The sequence below is a fragment of the Larimichthys crocea genome, chromosome XXI (assembly GCF_000972845.2).
Source record: "Larimichthys crocea isolate SSNF chromosome XXI, L_crocea_2.0, whole genome shotgun sequence".
Classification (NCBI taxonomy): Eukaryota; Metazoa; Chordata; class Actinopteri; family Sciaenidae; genus Larimichthys; species Larimichthys crocea.
The window spans coordinates 8,070,675-8,090,510 of record NC_040031.1 but is presented as its reverse complement, the minus strand read 5'-3'; the positions used below and the strand labels follow the sequence as shown (position 1 = coordinate 8,090,510).

The 19,836-nt window shown below is 42.6% G+C and overlaps 1 protein-coding gene across 3 annotated transcripts; it reads left to right on the top strand.

Moving 5' to 3' along the window:
• The first annotated feature begins 5 nt into the window (after positions 1–5).
• On the top strand, positions 6–19,396 carry eea1 (early endosome antigen 1). Of its 3 annotated transcripts, XM_019278950.2 has the most exons (30): positions 6–191; positions 3,185–3,262; positions 3,387–3,499; positions 3,593–3,647; positions 3,731–3,796; positions 3,915–3,945; positions 4,027–4,131; positions 4,394–4,515; positions 5,108–5,263; positions 6,091–6,105; positions 6,383–6,499; positions 7,810–8,148; positions 9,231–9,380; positions 9,768–9,887; positions 10,226–10,429; positions 10,595–10,795; positions 10,949–11,062; positions 11,197–11,352; positions 11,460–11,599; positions 11,805–12,135; positions 12,224–12,325; positions 12,409–12,603; positions 12,753–12,935; positions 13,393–13,578; positions 13,666–13,797; positions 14,209–14,394; positions 14,495–14,733; positions 16,142–16,262; positions 16,355–16,453; positions 16,559–19,396. In XM_019278950.2, the coding sequence occupies exons 1-30, from the start codon at positions 168–170 to the stop codon at positions 16,679–16,681; spliced, it is 4,203 nt and encodes a 1,400-aa protein (XP_019134495.2). In that variant the 5' UTR covers positions 6–167; the 3' UTR covers positions 16,682–19,396. The 3 variants fall into 3 exon arrangements, with proteins under 3 accessions (XP_019134495.2, XP_019134503.2, XP_019134508.2); XM_019278958.2 differs by lacking the exon at positions 6,091–6,105 and having other exon boundaries at positions 7–191; XM_019278963.2 differs by lacking the exons at positions 6–191; positions 3,185–3,262 and having other exon boundaries at positions 3,415–3,499; positions 3,731–3,792.
• The last annotated feature ends 440 nt before the right edge of the window (positions 19,397–19,836 follow it).

Genomic DNA, 19,836 nt, shown 5'->3' with positions numbered 1-19,836 from the left:
GTATAATCTTGAATGTAGCCAGGCAGTGTGCTGCCCATCCTCTCCACGACCCGCCCATTCGCCGCTGCTGCCTGAGCCTGGTCAGGTGTTCGTTGTACAGCGACGTAAACTCTGCATTTGGAAAACCTGACTGGATTTTCGTGTGCGGACAAACGACAGTCGAGGCCATGCTCAGACGGATACTTCAGATGGTAAGCTCCTGGTCTAACGAGGTGAACCGCATCGCCTTTGTGTGGCTAAAACGAGCCGTTTTCCTTGGGAGACGCAGGCCTATCCTTGTCTGTTTTCACGGCGGGGGCGCACCTTTTTTAGCACAGTGTGTTGCGGGTGGGCGGGGTTTTCGCTGTTCGCCAGCTGGAGTGCATCGATTGGGGAATGCTACCCGCCGCTCCGTCAGTTCGCGTTGAACATATCAAGCGCTCCTTGTGTGGGGTCGACATGGCTAACGTTAGCCACTGAATGCTAACTCGCTCCGGTTGATTGATGCTGCTGTTGACAGGGCTGTGAGCTCGTACATGTCTATATAACGCCAATTAGCGAGCGTGTCCGTGTCGCCGCGGTTAGCTGAGTGAGGAATAACTTCACTGGCTGACGTGCTCGGTCAGTGAATCATGTTATTTTCATGGTTTCCGTTTCATGGCCAGCTAAAGCTGCATTCATCACGTCCACTCATCACATGCTAACGCTGACGATAACCACACATTGGCTGTTGTTGAGGAAGTCCTGTGTCAACAGGCTGAGGAATAAAGAAACGTTTTAATTTACATGAGATTTAAGCACATTTATTTATTTACCAGTTTGTCTTTAAACGTACGAATGGGAGTAACAGGTTAGCTACCTTGCTAGCGTCTGTGCAAGGACTACATTTACCACAAAGCATTGCAAACGTTGACCGCATCATAGTGTACACTTTGAAGTCCTGGCCTACCGCCTATAAACACCGTGCATTTGGGTCAGGGACTGTCAGACCTGTCATCTTTATAATGCCTTTTAATCTGCTGCATTGAACGGTGCTATGATTTTGGTTTATGTTACCCCTTCACATAAATACACACAGACCTGTGCAGAAGCTTGTTAATTATTCACACAGACATTATCACAGGCTTACAGGAAACAATCTGATTAAAGAGGGTCTCTAATACACAGCTGTCCTCCATATGAAACCGTTTAGAGAACCACATTACCAAGATAATGATTACAATGCATTTTATTGCTGTATCATGTCAGCGCAACTCTATAACCTTCGACCGATATATGCTTGTATTGATAAAGGGGTAGAAATTCAAAGATTGTGCTGCCAATCTATCAAAACACACTATAATGAATCCCTGAAAATGTATGCGTACGACCTATGTTGCATTGAATCTAGTCAAGCATCATCATCATCATCAAGCAAGTTTTATTTTTTACTTTTTTGTGGTTAGTATTCATTTTATTTTGGTGAAAAATATTCATTTTATGTATGTAGGAAGTATAAATGTTTAACCTGCCTTCAAACTGGTGTTTGTCAGCCCTCCAACAGGCTCGGAAATATTCGCAAGCCCCCCCCTCCCCTTACACACACACATGTATTCACCTGATTCATTCATGCAGACTATCACCGGCCCAAACAAACCCTTTTTTTGTGAATGGACTACCAGTGGCATGTCCACCTAACGTGTTTGTGCTTCAGGCCAGTGAACTGAGTTAATGTGAAGTGACCGCACTCCAGCCGACTTCCGAGCTGTGTAGCGAGTCGAGTTGATTTTTTTTTCATCAGTGTAACTCTAGTTTTGATCAAAGCCAAAAGCACTGTATTCATTTACAAAAAAAAAACAAAAAAAACATAACGTTTGATTACGAAAAAGGTGAACTGGAACAGAATTTACTTGCAAAAACCTGTGAGCACAAGGGAACTCTGCAAACATACACAAACACATCATCAAAAGGTTGATTATAAAAAAAATGCAGCGTGTCTGTGAGAAGAATGAGCGAGGCCCGTGGACACACAGATGGGACAGGCTGCACATATTTTTTGCCTGGGTGCTTCAACAGTCACAGCTTTGTGGCTGTTGAAAAAAACTGATATGACATCTGGGTTAATGTTTGCCAGAAGTCGTGAGAGACAAAGTGAAAGAAGCCTCTATGGTCTGATGAAATCTAAGTGGAGCTTTTAGCCATCATACAAAATTTTTGGTCAAACACCATCCCTACCGTAAAGCATGTGATGAGGATGCCACCAAAAAGATTGTTATGGTAGAGGGAAATCTTGCAGTTACAAAAACAATAATGTTTTGATAATGTATATAACACATAACAGAACAAATGATAACCTAAACAATTAACTCTTAATAGTGAATGCCATAATAGTGAAAGTTTGTCTATAACAAGCTCCATTCAGTTTCATTTTAAACTGATTATTTCCTGTGAATGTTGCATCAGAGATGACTTTTCCGGATAGTCTTCTTTTTCATTTTTAATTGTACATACTTAAAGGTCCAGTGTGTAGGATTTAGTGGTATCTAGCAATGAAGTTGCTCATTGTACCCGGCAGAATACCCCGTCGCCTACGGTGGCAGCAAAACATGTGAAAAATGTAAAAGGCTCTCTATCTAGAATCAGTGTTTAGTTTGTCTGTTCTGGGCTACTGTAGAAACATGGCAGCCTGTGGAAGAGGTGTCTGTAAATATAAATTCAGGTGATTATACACTAATGAAAACATAGTTATATTATATATAAATCCATATTATATTGCTTTTTGTGCCCCTAAAATACACTGGGCCTCAAAATCTTTGTTTTGTTCGCAGATAAAGGCCACGTGTTTTTAAAATAAGTTGTCTTACGTGGCCTCGCTTTGAAGCTTTGACAACACCTAGTAATGGTTAGGACCTCCAGGACACAGCGGTTTTAGATAAACATGTTTTCAAAGGAGAATACAACATTTTAGGGTAGAACTAATCATTCATTAAAATGTCTTTAAGGCTAAGTCGTAGTGTAGTTGTTTTTGAGGCTTGTGAGCTGGGATTCTGGCAAAGACCTGGGCCTCTTTGCTGGGAAGGTTTTCGTTTCTTAAACAGATTATTGTTTGTTTAGAGCACACACATCAACGTTAGAGGTGTTTGCATGTAACATACCAGTGTCTCTGGAATTCAGCACATTAATTCACTGTATATAATATCTGATCAAGTCTATGTTTTCTCCTCAGACTCCTGGGAAGGGAGGCTCCCAGAATGCAGAGTCAGAGCAGCCCAGCACAGACCTTAACCATGATCAGACGTCTGAGGTAACATAGACTCTTGATAACTTGTAGGTTTCTTTTGCCACACAGCAAGCAGAACTCCAGAATCGAAGCTGTTTGATCCGTTATTATCACACGGTTGATTTTGATGGTGTGTTTCTGTGTTCAGGGCTTCATCTGTCCTCAGTGCATGAAGTCGCACAACTCTGCAGAGGAGCTGTTCAAGCACTATGAGCTGTTCCATGATACTGGAGACCTGCCTGCTCACATGGCCCCTACTCGGTGAGATATTAACGTCACATTAATTACGAAAAAATTGTGTACTTGACAGAATTTTACATTGTGAAGATTTGTGGTATTTCTCTTTTTTTTTAGGGAAGACCTTACAATGCTGCGGCAAGAGGTTCAAGACCTGCATGCTTCCCTTAAGGTATTGACATGTCTCTGAATCGAACAGAGGTGTATGAATAGTCGGTTCATACGAGGTTTTGACTGCGTGTTTTACCTGATTAGGAGGAACGATGGTTTTCTGGAGAGCTCAAGAAGGAGTTAGACAAAGTCCAAGGACAACTGAAGCAAGTAATTCCTTCAAGATATTTAATATACATCATGATGTGAAAGTAAAACTGCTTAATAAAACACGATGGCAATGTGTACTCTTACTGTACATGTTTCTCTCTTTCCCTCAATTCCACAGAACGATGGACAGATGGACTCAGAGGATTCAGGTAGGGGATGTTATATTTAAAATCCCTGTGAATATAATACCAAACATAAATCTAATCTAATATGTGGTGCTCTTTTCTCAGTTCTTGAAAGGAAGTTGAATGAAGCAGAGACAGAAAAGTTTAACATCAAGCAGATGAAAGACCTGTTTGAGCAGAAGGCCGCCCAGCTGGCCACGGAGATAGTAGGTTAGTGTGGAGCCAGAAAACTGGGAGGCCTGTGTCTGTGGGTCTGCATCATTTAACAACACTGAAGTAGTCTTTTATGAGACCACTGTTAAGCTCAATCCATCCATTGTGTTTTTATCTAGCGAATGTTGTTGATCATTCTTCAACATTTGGTTTTACAGCTTGAAGTCAGAGGTTTTGTATTTTATACTTTTTTTTGTGCAATTTTGTAGTATTTGTGATGTTTTGATTATGATATTATTAAATGTTTTTTTTATGACAGACTTGAAGTCCCGCTATGATGAGGAGAAGAGCCTAAAGGAGGCTGCTGACCAGAGGCTGGCCAAATTGACTGAACAGCTCCAGAAAGAGAAGCAGGAGAATGAGCGACTCCAAACAGAGCTGGTACAACACATACTAGATTTTGCGTTGGTATTTTTTCTCCTCTCACTAGGCTTGAGACATACTTTGTTCTTTCTATTGACGTTTCTTTTATGAATGCGCTTGAAAGAATAACAATGAGTCGACACCATGAAACGCGTTTGGCTCTGAGCTGTTTTGTGGAAGAATCAAAGCAGATCATACCTAGTCAATCCCCCTCACTGTTGTTGTAGAAACATGAAATAGAACTTCATGCAAAGAATCAAAAGAGTAAAGCGTGCTTTAAATTAAAGTTTTGCAGCTGGACTTTTATGTTTTCCACAAGTGGTTTAGAGACGCTTCAGACAAATAAAGGTGCTCGAGCTTTAAGGAGATGCAGCAGCTTCTGTTGATGTCTCCTCCACTGCAATTAAAAAAAACTTGTCTTGGATTTATTGGGCTGCATATTGCTGTTCTTGAAGCTCTTAAAATGTGCATAGCTGGAGACATCCATACATCTCAACCCTGCAGTTATTGCCAAAGACATCTCATTTTGATTTATCGTAACACCAAAAAAAACCTGTTGTCTCCTCTGTCTGCCATGGCTTTAACACGATGCTTCTGCTCTGCCCCCTAGCTGCAGCGACCAGGAGTGGAGGATGTGGAGGTACTGCAGAAGGAGCTGGTGCAGGTCCAGACACTGATGGACAGTATGACCCGCGAGAGGGAGGAGGAGTCTGAACGCCTCAAAAACCACTACGAGCAACTGAAGGCTAATTACACTACCTCAGAGGTGAGGGAGGCCAAACGCCTTAAGGTCAAATGTAGTTCTGCTGATTCTAACTTTACTTTAACTCTTGCACACAAAAAAATTACCTGTTACAAGCACATACAAATGCACACTGATTCCCAGAGTCTACATTATTATCTAGAAGATTATAAGGTTGATGTGAAGTATAGTGTTGTTGTTCTTATTTACCCCCTTTCCATTTCATCTGTTGTTTGCATAGGCCGCACACTGGCCCTAAAAAAAAAAAAAAGCTCTGAAATGAGTTATGAAATATTTCTGAGGCACTGTAGTTATGTAATTATGGCTTTGTGCCTAATTCTCACTCATTAATAGCTGGTGAATAATTCAGCCTTATTTCCTGCTCTGTGAGGCAGCACCAAGCCCTGAACCTCCCCTTCTGCCCATCTCTGCAAATTGTGTCTTATTCTCACTGAGGAAGTCTATTGATTTGAAAACTAATTGACATGTGACTTTGTTACAGTCTGGAACAGTAGTTGTAATTCATTAAGGTACTTCCATGGTATGAACATGTAGGTGTTTTTGCGGTCAGCAGCCAGTCTCCAGCTTGGCCAGTGAAATCTCAACATTGCATCTTAAGTAAAAGGCAACAGTTGACATCTATCATCTCCCCTTGCAATAGTATTCAATCAAGTGCAGTAAATTTGTAAAAAAAAAAAAAACTTTTTAACCCAGCACCTTCTTCCTTCTTGTTGTAGATTGGCTTTTTTCTGTTGTATCGTGACTTAACTTTTGTCTGTGTGTCTCTTTCCCTCCTCTTCTCCTGCTCCTCACATACTGTATCCCTCCTCAACACTCACTCTTTCTTCAAGATTCGTAAACTGGAGGTAAAACATGTTTCGAGTTGGCCCCAAATTTGGTCTCATCCTTTTGAGTTTTTTCCAAGTTTGAAGAGTTCCTCAGAAAGTTATTTTTCTGTGTCAAGTGTGTTTACCTTTCATGTTTTTGTTTGGTTTTTGTGCGACTGTCGCGTGGTTGTTACTAATCCATGCTGGCTTTACGTTCTTCTTTTATGTCACTCCTTCACAGTGGTGCTTCAGTTCTTTGGATGTGCATTTGATGGCTTGCGAAAAGAATGTAACACATCTGTCTGTTGCATTGCAGATGACCATATCCCAACTAAAAGCAGAGCTAGAGAAGGGTCCACAGGAAGCAGCCGTCTACACGCAACAGATCCACGAGCTGCAGAGCAATCTGAATAATTTGCAGCAGCAAAGCCAGGTGACACACACACACACACACACACACACAGCAGATTACTGCATTCACAAACATATCTTCTAACACACATTATATAAGTGTGTGTAGGATTTACTTTTACTCCACTGGTGTTAACAAGCATTGCCAGCTGCCCCTCAAGTGCAGAGCATGCCATCTCAGTTTCTGTAAACCTTCCTCTGTTGCTCGGCATCATATCCCGTCACAATGTCCTGCTGTCACCATCCTTCTCTGGCAACCCAGACATGTTGATAAAAAAGTCACACAAAGACCTATAATTAAACCAACAGGGGGGATCTCTGGCAATGCCAGCTTTGGCTTTGTCACTTAAGGTGAAATACAATCACAGGTAACTTAACTGGTGCAATGGGAACTGGGGAATGGAGGCACAAGGTGCTTGTAAGAGATTAAATCCTCCCACATCAAGGACCGTCAGTGCCCTCCCACCTAAGCAGGGTTCCGGGTAATATAGGGATTACAGAGCCGGATCTCCAGCGTGACCCCCCCCCCCTACGATTCTTCTCGCAACAGGACACCCTGAGACCTGATACAGATACTCATCTCATGAGAATAGAGACAAAAGTTATGGAACAGACAGTTGGGACACAGAGGATCAGGACTAAGAACAGACAGGTGAACAACGGCAGGGGTTTCATTGGTCTGTAACTCCAGGATTAGAGGTTGGACCCAGCAGGGCGCTGTGACAATGACATGAGAAGGATGGCAACAAGGCCATGAAAAGGAAGAGGGCTGAACAAAAGAGACAGCGTCTAAAGATGGTTCTTACAGTAAGGTTAGTTAGCTGCCGCGGCGGACTATTAAACGTCTTGGAAGACCAGGTGTCCTGTCACACTGCCTAGTTAGCAGCACGCTCCACTGTTAACAACATTTTGTTCTTTATCACCTGTTGCCAAGTTTACTGCCGGGACAAGCGCTGTACACACGGCACAGTATTTCAAGTCCAGTGTTGTAAACGTTCTCCGGGAAATGACATGCCTCACTTTACTATTGACTCTTGACAGCCGACTGTTCTTTTCCATCACAAGCACAGGCATTATTGCAGCTCCTGTCACACCAGTTGTTTTAATTTAGAAAAGACAAATGGTGCATGTTACAGTGTGGCTTAATTAATGACTAAAACAATTCCTGGTTAACCCTTTAAAACCCTGTCAATCTGTATTGTTAAAAAAAGTATTCATTATTGTATAGTTTTAGACTTATTCTCCCTGGCTTTCCATCCTACTTGTGGACATCTTTCATGATTCCCAAACCTCTGCTCACCTGCCTTCTGTTGTCTTCTCCACTTCTCACAGAACTTGTCTGAAAAGCTGGCACGAAAAGAGAAAGAGTACCAGGAGCTGGAGGAGCATCTGGGAGCTGAGAAGGCTACCAAGAAGGAAGTTCAAGGCAGCCTGAGGGAGAGGGAGCATGAGGTTCAAGAGCTCCAGTCTAGGGCCACAGGGGCTGAGGCCTCCCTGCAGAAGGCCCAGGCGGAGCTCGGGGAGAGGGCTGAGGAGGTGGCAAAGTTGAAGAGTGAGATTGGGGAACTGGAGGTGAAGCACGCTGAGCTGAAGGTTGAGAGGAAACAGTTGGAACAGCAAAGAGAAGAAAAAGAGAGCCACGGTGCTCAGCAGCAGACTGAGATCAGTCAGGTGAGTCAGGCGGACAAAGTCACAAAAAATGTATTATTGAATCTCGAAGTGAATCTCAGATTCACCTGGCACAATGCCCGAGTATGTGTGCATCATCTGGGTCTTAAACTCAGACAACCTTGAGATGCCTTAAGTTTATTTTTCACAAAGATTTGTCTCTCCAATGATGATCAAGGAGTTTTATTTCTATTGAATGTAATAGTTTACGTAAAGATAAAATTCAAATTGCTGTCAAAAATTCTGTTTTTGAGGTACAGTTATGAAATCAACCCCACTACGACTGCCATGATATCAAAGGTTTGGATTGATGTACTGTGATTTCACTAAAAAATGTGGAGCACAGTCTGAACAGACAGGGTAGCCAGTTTGGTGTTCATTGAGTGAAAAGTCTGGGACGTTTAAAGACAGTTTGTGTAACACCACAGTCTTTTAGCACACCATGCCAGTTGTGAAATTTTGGCATAGGACTGGACCTACATGCAATGTTTTGTTTATTTTCATGCATGGCCAGATTTCCTTGTAGGAAGAAGAAAAATAACATTGGCAAACACAAGAGGAACCAGCAGCAGAGCAGCTGTCCTCAACATACCCGTCATACTGTTCAACTATTCCCCTCGAGCCCCATGGATGGAGACCTTGTCATCCTGGAAAAGGGCACATTTACACTACTGCAGAATGACAAGCCTTAGGTGTTTTCATTTTAAAAACTGCAGTGCTGTAACCTCTTCAGCACACTTGGCAAAAGTTACTGAGAGAACCAGTGAAGATTTTTTTGTGCCCGGCTTTGACCCTGCTCAGTATATTTGAAGTAGGAGTAACACCAATAACACCTTTTTTCGATTTTTATAATGTATAAAATGTAATGCATTTATCAAGGACTGCAATGACTGGCATGAAATATTTAATGAGGACAGGATGATAAATTCTGAAACATGTAGTTCTGATTTTCTACACAATATATTAAAGGGATCCATGGTGGATTGGATTATTTAAGAGGATGTATCCATTCGTCTACATACATCATCAAAGTATCTATTTCTTTCTCATCTTCATCCTCACCCCTCTCTCTGCGCTCTCCCTAGCTGCACGCCAAACTGCTGGAGGCGGAGAGGCAGCTGGGCGAGGTGCAAGGTCGTCTCAAAGAACAGAGGCAACTGTCGGGGGAGAAACTAAAAGACCGCGAGCAGCAAGCAGCCGACCTGCAGCTCAAGCTATCCCGTGCAGAAGAACAGGTAGGCGCCAGAGCTTTAATGGTCGCTACAGGGAAAATGAATTAGTGTAATAGAACAGACAGAACATCTGTACATAGATTTGTGATGTTTTAAGTGTATGTTGTAAGACATAAAGTATGCTCTAAAATAAGCAAGTGTAGTTCAAGTTATATATATTTATTCAGCTGAAACAGAGAAGCAGAAGGGAATTAATGAGTATGCAGATGAGATAAAAAAAAATCTTAACCCTAACTCCAAAAAACAGAGGTTTGTGAAACTGTTGTGGGATGATAATACAGAAACAGTAAGATGCACAAAATAAATAAAATGAACATTTAGATTTATGGCAAGAAAAAACAACAACAGAGAAAATTAAATAAAAGTTCTTTTTGTGTTTTGCTTCTTTAGTTGAAGGAGAGTGGCAGTAAGAATACAGACCTGCATCACCAGCTGGAGAAAGCCAAGCAGCAGCACCAGGAGCTGCAGGCGCTGCAGCAAAACACCAACGGCAAACTCCGCGAGGCACAGGTACAAAAAAAACCTCTCTGGTAACAAGACTTTGGAGCACAAAGAGTTTCAACTCAGAATAATGTAGAAAGTCATCAACTCATCGTCACAGAGAAGAGTTGCAATGAGAGTCACAGGCGATGATAATATGATAGTAGTTTCATTGTGTGGTTTAATGGTTTGAGCTCACTTTCTCTCACTTATTGCGCTCTTGTTATGTGACAATGTTTCCTTATGTATTAGTACAGAAAAAAAGGATTATCATTTCTGTGTGTAGAAGATTTAGTGAAAAATAAAATAAATAAATGTGTCTGCCTGTTGTAACCTTTCTGTTGTGCTGGCTTGCTCTCATGCTGTAGAATGACCTGGAGCAAGTTCTGCGTCAGATAGGAGACAAAGACCAGAAGATCCAGAATCTGGAGGCCCTGCTGCAGAAGAGTAAGGACATTGTGACTCAGCTGGAAACTGAGAGAGAGGACTTATGTGCCAAGATCCAGGCCGGGGAGGGAGAGACGGCCGTGCTCAATCAGCTAAAAGAGAAAAACCATGCACTACAAGAACAGGTGGGTGCAACCACACACACAATCTTAAAGGTCCACTTTCATGTAGTTCAAAAGTGATAGGAAAAAAGAGACATGCCACCAATACTTAATTAAGAAATGTATGTACAATGTACAATAATGGCATTTTTTAGCTTATAACCTCATCTGTATATGTGGATCTCAAAGGTCACACAGCTGACTGACAAGCTGAAGAACCAGTCAGAGAGCAACAAGCAGGCCCAGGATAACTTACATGAGCAGGTCCAGGAGCAGAAGACCCTTCTGCGTTCAGCCCAAGACAGAGCCCAGACCCTGGAGACCTCAGTCACCGAACTCACCGCCCAGCTTGCAGAAAGCAAGGAGAAAGTATCCCAGCTGGACGCTCAGGTAAGCCTCTGTGTAATATATATCTGATAACATATAGAGGGATCATTTAGTTTGTTCTCCTGTTACTGTTCATGGGCTGATACAAAAACAGTATGTCGTCCTACTAATTTTATTTCATTATAATGAGAATGTGTTTGTCTCGTTTTTCTTCAGCTGAAGGCAAAAACAGAGATGTTGCTGTCTGCAGAGGCAGCCAAGGCTGCACAGAAGGCTAACCTGGAGAACAACCTGGAGACTGCTCAGCATGCATTGCAGGACAAGCAGCAGGTTAGCACCTTCTTTGTGCCACTGGTGTTGAAATTTGGCTAAAACACTGAACAGTGTCCCATATAATGTTCTTCTTTCCTCTGAAAATATCCATCCCTCTCTTATGCTGCATCCTCTCTCACCTTCTTGTATAGGAGTTGAATAAAGTTCAGAAGAAGGTGGAGGAGCAGGCCCAAAGACTCAAGGAGAGACAGGAGCAGTGCACACAGCTGGACACCACTCTGAAGGAATGCAAAGACAAACTAATGGCCTCAGAACAACGTATAGAGCAGCTGGAGGGGCTCAATAAGGTTTGTGTTAAGTCTTAGTTGTCAGTACTTGATACTCCCCTGTAAGAGGCACATTTTTCTGTCCTTTTTTTTATAAATTAATCTGATGTTTTGAATTAATCTGACAGAAATTGGAGGCACAGGTTGTGGAGTTGCAGGCCACACGTGACCAGGTGCAGCAAGAAGTGCAGAAGCTGCACAAGGAAGGGTCAGAGGTAAAACGAAAAGCCAAGGAGCTGCAGCGCTCGCTGGAGAAAGAGAAAGCGGGGTGAGATAAACTACACTGGTACATAAACTTTATTAAAATGTCGTTAAGATGTGCAAGTGAGTAACAAATACTTGTAGCTATCCCTCCGCAACTGTATTTTAGGGACGGTACATCCTTCCTAGTATTTCTTTTGTTTTTAGTTTCACTGCATTTTGATGAATTACCTCTAATACTCACATGGCTAAATGGCTTTTCCACTGTTAAGGGCCGCAACACTACAAGAAGAGTTAAATAAAAAAGCAGCTTCCCTGAGTGACATTCAGCAGCAGCGGGAGCGCAGTGAGCAGGACAAAGCTGCTCTGAAGGTGACCTTGGATAAGGTGACTCAGGAGGGAAACACAAAGTACGCAGAGCTGGACAAGAAAGCTCAGAGCCTGGTGGCAGACCTACAGAAGGCCCAACAGGAGAAAGAAGCTCAAAGGAAGGAGCTTGTCGCTACGCAGGAGAACCTAGGAAAGGCTAATAAGGCACTGAAAGAGAGTCAGAGTCAGCTGGACACAGAGCGAAAGAACCATAAGTCAGCCATGGGGGAGAAGGTAGGTTGAAGAAGCTGCAGTCAAAGAAAAACTGTTTAGACAACTTAAAAGCAGGACACTGACAACATTAATACTTCATAATCCGCAGGAAAAGTCCAATGAAAAGGCCAGGCAGGAGCTTGTTAAGAATAACGAGGCCATCACCAAGGCGATGAACGCATCTAAAGAACAGCTGGAGCAGATGAGAGAGGTAAGTTTCTGGAAAAATCAAGCAGATCAAACATTATCTGCAGTGTAACACCTAATGATCTTCTGTATGTCTACAAATGTCAGGCAGAGAAGAAGTTGAAAGTGCAGCTGACCACAGTGGAGCAACAGCACTCAAAGACTCAAGAGGCACTGAAGGACAAAGAAAGTCTGTTGGAGAAGCTGCGGGCACAACTTAAGACGGCCCAGGGGTCCTTTGAGGAAGAAACAAAGAAATTGAAGGGCCAAGTGGCAGAGTTACAGGAAGTGAATGTCAAGAAGGCAAGTAGCATCTTTAAATACAAATATATAGATATGCATACTGCTGTCAACCAAAAAGTTGGAACTGTATTTTCCGCTGAGAAGTTTGTATAATGTAGTGGCAATCTTATGTGAGTTTCTGAACATGTGTATTTGACTATTATCACCAGGCACAAGAGGAGAGTAAGCTGAGGTCGCAGGTGTCGGGGCTCAGCCAGGAGCTGGCCTCTGAAAAGAGCCGGACAACAGAGCTGCAGAAGGCCTTTGAGCAAAGCCAGGAAAGCTTCAGTAAGCTTCAGTCTGACTTCTATGGCAAGGAGTCTGAGGTCTCTGCCATGCGTCAAGACCTGAAGGTAGGTATTTGGAGGCAGAAGGGCTGGATTGAATTTAGGGGCTGAATTTAAGGAGGTTGTACTAAATGTTGAATTCACAGAGATGCTGTGATGCTGCATCACTTTTAACTAATTCTGATTAATTGGATTAAGGAGGGGTGCTGAAAAATGAACACTCCTTTGAGCTCTTAGTTGTGTATATAGATGTTTCTATTGATTTCTGGTATGGTGAAGAATATCAGACATACACAGCACTAAAGCTTGAACTTTGGATTGAGTCGTGATGAAAACAGACAGGATCCCGGCACTCACAGACAAATATTTTCGTTTTGTATGGGCAGCTATAAGCTGAAACATGTTCGTTTTTCCTCAATATAAATCAGATATTTGTCTGTACGTGCTAGCAGCCTGTTTGTTTTATTGATTTCTCTCTCGGCCCCTTTCACTGAGTGGCTTGTGACCTTTTATCTGACTGTAGGCGTCACAGGAGAAGCTGAACCTGGCTCAGGAAGAGCTAGCTGCTAACCGAACCCATCAGACAGGTTTAGAGGCTCAGATCCAAGAGCTGCAGACCGGTCAGGGCTCGTTGCAGCAGGATTTGGCAAAACGAGACCAGAAGCTCCAACAGCAAGAACAAACCCTGAGGGAACTACAGAAGCAACAGGTCAGACAAACAGTTGAACACAAACACACATAAATATGAATTGTTGTGGTCAAGTTCTTACACGATGAACTGTGCTTACTCGCCCAGGGCCAAATAAAGGAGGAACTGGAGAAGGAGAGGAGCAAAGTGGAGGAGCTGAACAAAGCCAAGGCTGTCCTGGAAAAGAATAACACCAAACAGATTTCTGAATTGAAAGCACTAACGGAGAAGAGTGAGAAGGTCAGTCGCTTTTCACAAGAAGCAACAACTAACAATGTCTTTTTATTTTTTATTTAATTTAAAGCAGAATATACCACAGAGATATAGTTAAAAGTACAAATGTTAGAGCCTGGGCTAATGACTGTCATGCTATGTCCCATATGGGCTGACATGACCTGCTTCTCATGCTTTTGTCTTATGTAAACAGCTTAACTCAAGGCCCCTGGAGGTCATCAGGGCTACATTCTTCAAAGTTATAACTTATGGTGCTTGAGTCGAGAATTTGAATCTGAAGCTGCCGTTGGAGCACTAACCTCCTAGATCAAACCTGCTCAAGCCTTTCAAAGTTTAACCCCATCTGTGATCTCTTTCTCAGAAGCTGCTACTACGGGTTGTGTGTCACAAAAGAGCTTCGTGTTTGTTGCGTTTTAGGAGCTGGGAGAGTTGCGGGAAGCCAAACAGCTGTTGATCCAGCAGAAACTGGAGATGCAGGGTCAGGTGGAGGCAGCACAGGGTGCCCTTGAGAAGGAGCAGAAAGAGCACCAGGCCACTAGGGACAGCAGAAACCAGAGAGAGGAGCAGCTCTCCGCCCAAACCAAGGAGGTCCAGGATAAACTGGTAGGCCCACTTGCCAAATCCCACCATACTATTTTAAATTAATATTATACAGTTCAATGTTGATTACTCACCCTTTCGTGACACAATCTTCCTCCTAAAGCTGGCAGAGAAGCGAGCCAGGGAAGAGCAGGTGAAGCGTGGGGAGGAGATGAAAGCCAAGATGGACGTGCAGGTGACGGCTCTGAATGAAAACGTGGCCACACTGAAGAGAGAGTGGCAGGGAAGTCAACGGAGAGTTGGTGAACTGGAAAAGCAGACAGATGAGCTGAGAGGAGAGATCGCTGTGCTGGAGGCCACTGTCCAGAACAACCAAGATGAAAGACGGGCTCTTTTGGAAAGGTGGGTTGATATCGTTTCCCTTTTAATAACATATCTACCTGCAAGTAATGCCTCTTTGTTTCATAAAACTACATGTACAAATAATATCTTTGATTAGCCTTGAAGCGCTAGAGTAAAGTGGCCCGAGTTGTTAAAGAGAGCAATCCCTCTTTGGTAGCACTTGCAGCTGTATTCAGAGTTGGGGACTTAAGTGTGCTGCTTGAGAGTTAAGTGAAAACATAATTTGATTATTCATAATGAGGCTTTGGATGTACAGACATCAAATTCAGAGTATTGAAACGATGCAATGTAAAATAAGGTTCCTGTAGTTTGCATGTTCTCCTCCATGTCTGGTTGGGTTCTCTCCGGCTGCTCCGCCTTCCTTCCACAGTCCAAAGACAAGCAGCCCCTCGCTTAGGAAATACATTGATGGATGAAACCATGCGCAGGCCTCAGATGTCAACAGAATTTTCCAGTGTATTTAGCACATCTGTTTAAATCCAAGAAATCAAAGAAAAAAACAAAAGGCACCGTAAAACTAATTTTGATTACTTTCATGATTTAAAATCTTTATTATGATATGAAATTAGAACTTCGATGCTTCGTCTTAGTCACTCTGACCTGCTGAACGTCGCTTCAGGGTTAGTTTCGCCCACATCTCTCCCACAACTTTAATTCACTCTTTTATGGCCTCAATTTTTAAAGAGCTTCATTTCCTTGTGCATAACAGATGATAATTAAAATAGGCCTAATATATAATGAATTTCATCATTCTATATTAGGCCTATTTTAGGCTGTTGCATGTGCCACTGCAGCACATTGGAGGGCTGACTACATGAGTCAGCAGATCAGATTCCAGTCTCTCTCCCATTACACATTTATTAAAACCTAAAATGCTTTGTATGCTATGTATGCAATACATGACGCTGTATTTGAATGATATCAGGGGAAATGAACTTGTATCTGAACAACAATCAGACAGTGCTGCTGCACTGATGCTCTTTGTAGCGTATGCTGTGAAGGGGAAGAGCAATGAGTTAGCCGCTGACACTTCCGTTCATGTTTTCATGAAAGTGCTGCATGAGTCCTCAGAGTTTAAACTTTTAATACCACCGTTGACGGGTAACTCATGAAAACATTCACTGACTCAGCGCTGTCAGCTGTGTGCTAGTGCTCTGTGGCTGCTTAAGTAAACTGCTGCAATGTGATTAGTCAGAATGTAATTGAGGCAAATCCCCCTCTTAACAATGGAGCAATGTGGGAGCACAGAGGTGTCTTTAATAAAGGTAACCCAGAAGACAAGTTGTAATTCACTGGACATTTAAGGTATTAATTAACAAACCCATTATGCAGTCAGCCGTGTCTTGGTGGTGTAGTGAGCCACTAATGAATGGAAGTGATTCATCAGTGTCCTGTGGTTGTGTTTCAGGTGTGTAAAAGGTGAAGGTGAGATAGAGAAACTGCAGGCCAAAGTGGTGGAGCTGAGGCGGAAGCTGGATGACACGACGGCGGCCATGCAGGAGCTCGGCAGAGAGAACCAGTCGCTCCAGGTCTGTCATGAAAAGCTGGCTTATGTTTTATTGTATTATATATGAATAAAGCCCGATGCTCTGATTGTAACTCCTGCTGTCGGCGCTTTTAGATCAAACAGTCACAGTCTCTGACCAGGAAGTGGGCTGAAGATCACGAAGTGCAAAACTGCATGGCCTGTGGGAAGGGATTTTCTGTCACTGTCAGGAAGGTAAGAATGGCGTTATCTCATGCTTTGATGCTCCTTGGTAAAAGGGACACCTATTCATTTGTCTAACCTCCACCATCTCTCTCCACTTGTTCTGTGAATCCCCAGCACCACTGCAGACATTGCGGAAACATTTTCTGTGCCGAGTGTTCATCGAGGAACGCCCTCACGCCGTCCTCTAAAAAGCCAGTACGAGTCTGTGAGACGTGCTTCGAGGAGCTCCAAGGCTGATTTCCCTCTCTCGTCCTTTTCCCTCCCTTAAATCACCTTACCCCTTTGTCCCCTTTGCCCCCTCCCCTTACCTACTCCAGTGGGCAGAAGAAGGCGTGTCTTTGTCATATTTTAATGTGCACTATAAAGGACAGACCCAGTGCAAAGACTCCCACCTGCATGTGACTTGTGGCTCTGGTGTGGAGGGAAAACACTGAAGGGTTTTAATGAAGAGACACTAGAGTCAAGTGATGGGAATTTGGTGGGATTGGTTGGGATTGTCTGTATCTGTATTTGTGCCTTTGCTACTCCTGTGGACTGCCAGAGAGCGGAGACAGTGAGACCTAAACACCATCCATCTCTTTTAAGTTCACATCTCCATCAGTGTTTGTCATTGCCAGCGATTGCAAGGTGGTTGCTTTGTATGTTGCAAAATGTTTGACATCGGGAGGTGGAAGGTCAGTGCGACACTGCAGGAGTGACTGGGGAAGTAAATATCGTAAAAGTGATGTTGAAAATCACTACTGCCCTACAAAGGTTAATGCGGGTAACTATTTTGTCCAAGAAAGGTGACATTTTCTGTGTGTAATTACATCACTAACTAAGAAGTTTAAATTCAGATTTTATAGCAAGAAAGTTAACCAGTAATTCAAATATTTTGGGTGTTTTTTCAGATGTATTTAATGTGTGTAGATGCAGGTTTGATGTGAAAATAATTTATTTTTCTTCAAATTTGTCCTCAGGAAATCATGATTTGTGCTGAAACAGACTTACATGCTGTCAGCACTTGATTTGGCCCCAAAACGAGGTGATTAAGTTTATCTTAGTTAAGTTTTAATTTGATGTCTGTGGACAACATTTTAAATATGAGAATATGCGTACTGTTTTGTAAATTCTCACTGGTAAAGATCCTTTCTGTTAACATTGTGTTGTACAATATAACAAAGCAAAAGTGACCACAGCTCGAGATTTTAAAACGTCATGTTCGGTATTATAAATCTTCAACTGTAGAAGGAAACAATTCATCAGTCAATTTACGCACCAGCAATTTTCTGTACAGGACTTGAGATCGACCGTGACGTAAAATCTAGTTACCGCATTTTCCCTTTGTGCGGCAGCGTGTTTGTGTATTTGTTGAAATCAAATGCTTTCAACCTTATTCCATGACCAAAGAATGTCCGCAGCAGGAATACAGCCGAGATGAAAACCCCTCAGTTTGTTTCATATTTCAGTATTTTTCTAAGCGTCTCTTTGAAAGCTTTTGAGTTTTTAATCACAGGGTCCTACATTTTTTTTTTTTTTTACACACAGCATGTGTGACAGATCTGAGAGGCTTTTATGCACAGTCAGTTGTTTTTGCTGTGCCACATTTCTCTGTGCGTGCAAATTGTGGTGCTTTCTACAGACTGCTAATGTAGTCATTGAAGGTGCCTGCATGTTTTAATTTTTATTTTTTCTGCTGCTCGTCTCCGCTCAGCACTGACTACTGCTGGAGCTGTGCGTGTGTGCATGTGAGTGCGTGTGTGTGTGTGTGCTCCGCTTTGAAGCAATAACTGTGGCAGTGTGTGTGACGTTGCTGTAATAGAGTGTGTGTCTAAGTGTTTAGGCCTGCTGCGCTTGTCTGCTGAGATGCACTGTACGAATGTCGGCTGCTCAGAACCATGGTATCTCTCTGACATTGCTGCTTTCAAGTGCGGCGGTTACTGTCGGTTCTCTGTCCTGCCTGTCTGCAGCTGAAGACACTGTAAAGTTCATTCCTGCTTTGTATAATTTATAATTGTTGACAGATATGGGTAAGATCTTTTTGTGCAATTGTCTAAAGACTGGAGCAGGGGGAAAACACTGTAAGCCAGGCGACAATTCTGGCATTTTGCAAACAAGCAGCTTGTTTCAGACTTTGGCTTACCAAATTCGCTCTTTACGCTCGGATGCTCATTAAAAAAAAAAAAAGAATGTCCATCTCAGTTGCAAGCTCTCAGCAACACCTGTCTCTTTTTGTGTTGCATTGGTTTTGTTTTGTCTACCTCAGATTGGCACAGGAAAAGCACTATTTCTTAACCCGAGAGATCACAAGTATTGTCATTGCCTGCATTTGATCAATAATTGATGATGAACTGTACAGTCCCTTAAAACCTAGAGAGATGATTTGCACCTTATTGTATTCTGGGTTCATCCATATGAGAACCCAGCCACAAATGTAGGACTACCAACTTTATACAGGCTTCAGCATTTCTAGCCCCTGATGTACCTAACTGCTCATCAATACTAAGGCTGTCATAATTATCTTTGTAAATGTTTGTAATGAAAGAGAAAAAGGAAATATATAACACTTGTGGATGTAGAAACAAGACAACAGTGAAAATGTGTGTGGACTCATCAGTGTCTTACTCATTTTTACAAAATTGCACCACAGACTTGTGCACACTGAATTGTGGCTTGCTTCGTGTTGCTGTCAGTTATCATGCATGATGACTTAACTGGCCTGTGGCTCACACGTTTTCTCCACGTTTAGAGTCATCATATTTGATGGTCGTGAAGGTGTGCCTTAGGCCAACGTCTTGTACGTCACCCGCTCACTGTTAAGCGGTGGCGTGCACCATGTATTTACCACTGTCAGAGTGACCTCAGTTCAGCTGAAGGGACGAGAGAAATCATGTAATTTATGTTCACATGCACCAGTTGATTTTCTAATTCATTGTCATGACAAACCTAAATAAAACATACAGTATGTTTCTACTTTCTTGTGTGTTGCTTTTGCTTATAGATAAGAAGTTTGTTCATTGAACAAATGCAAAGTGCTTTTAAAAATAAATATCTTTATATGAAACTGCTGAATTTACCTCTATGGAGTAAAAAATAAGTCTTTGATTTGGAGGACGACCACCAAGTGAAACTTTTAATTTGAAAGTTCATTCTTGGCTATGGAAACAGCAGTTGGCAAATCAGTCTCACCTCAAGGTCAATTTTCAGATGCTCTGGACATGTTTTGGACATAAACTGTCTCTGACCAAGATCAGAGGTGGCAAAGAGGTGCTTTAGTTAGCATTGCTCCTGGTTCGAATGGTTGGGACCGTTCTGTACAGAGTTCGGTCTCCCTATGTCTCCGTAGGTTCTCGACCCTAATGAGGATCTTGCTCCGAAGATGAGTTTGCCCAGTTGCCATGGAGGTGTTCATT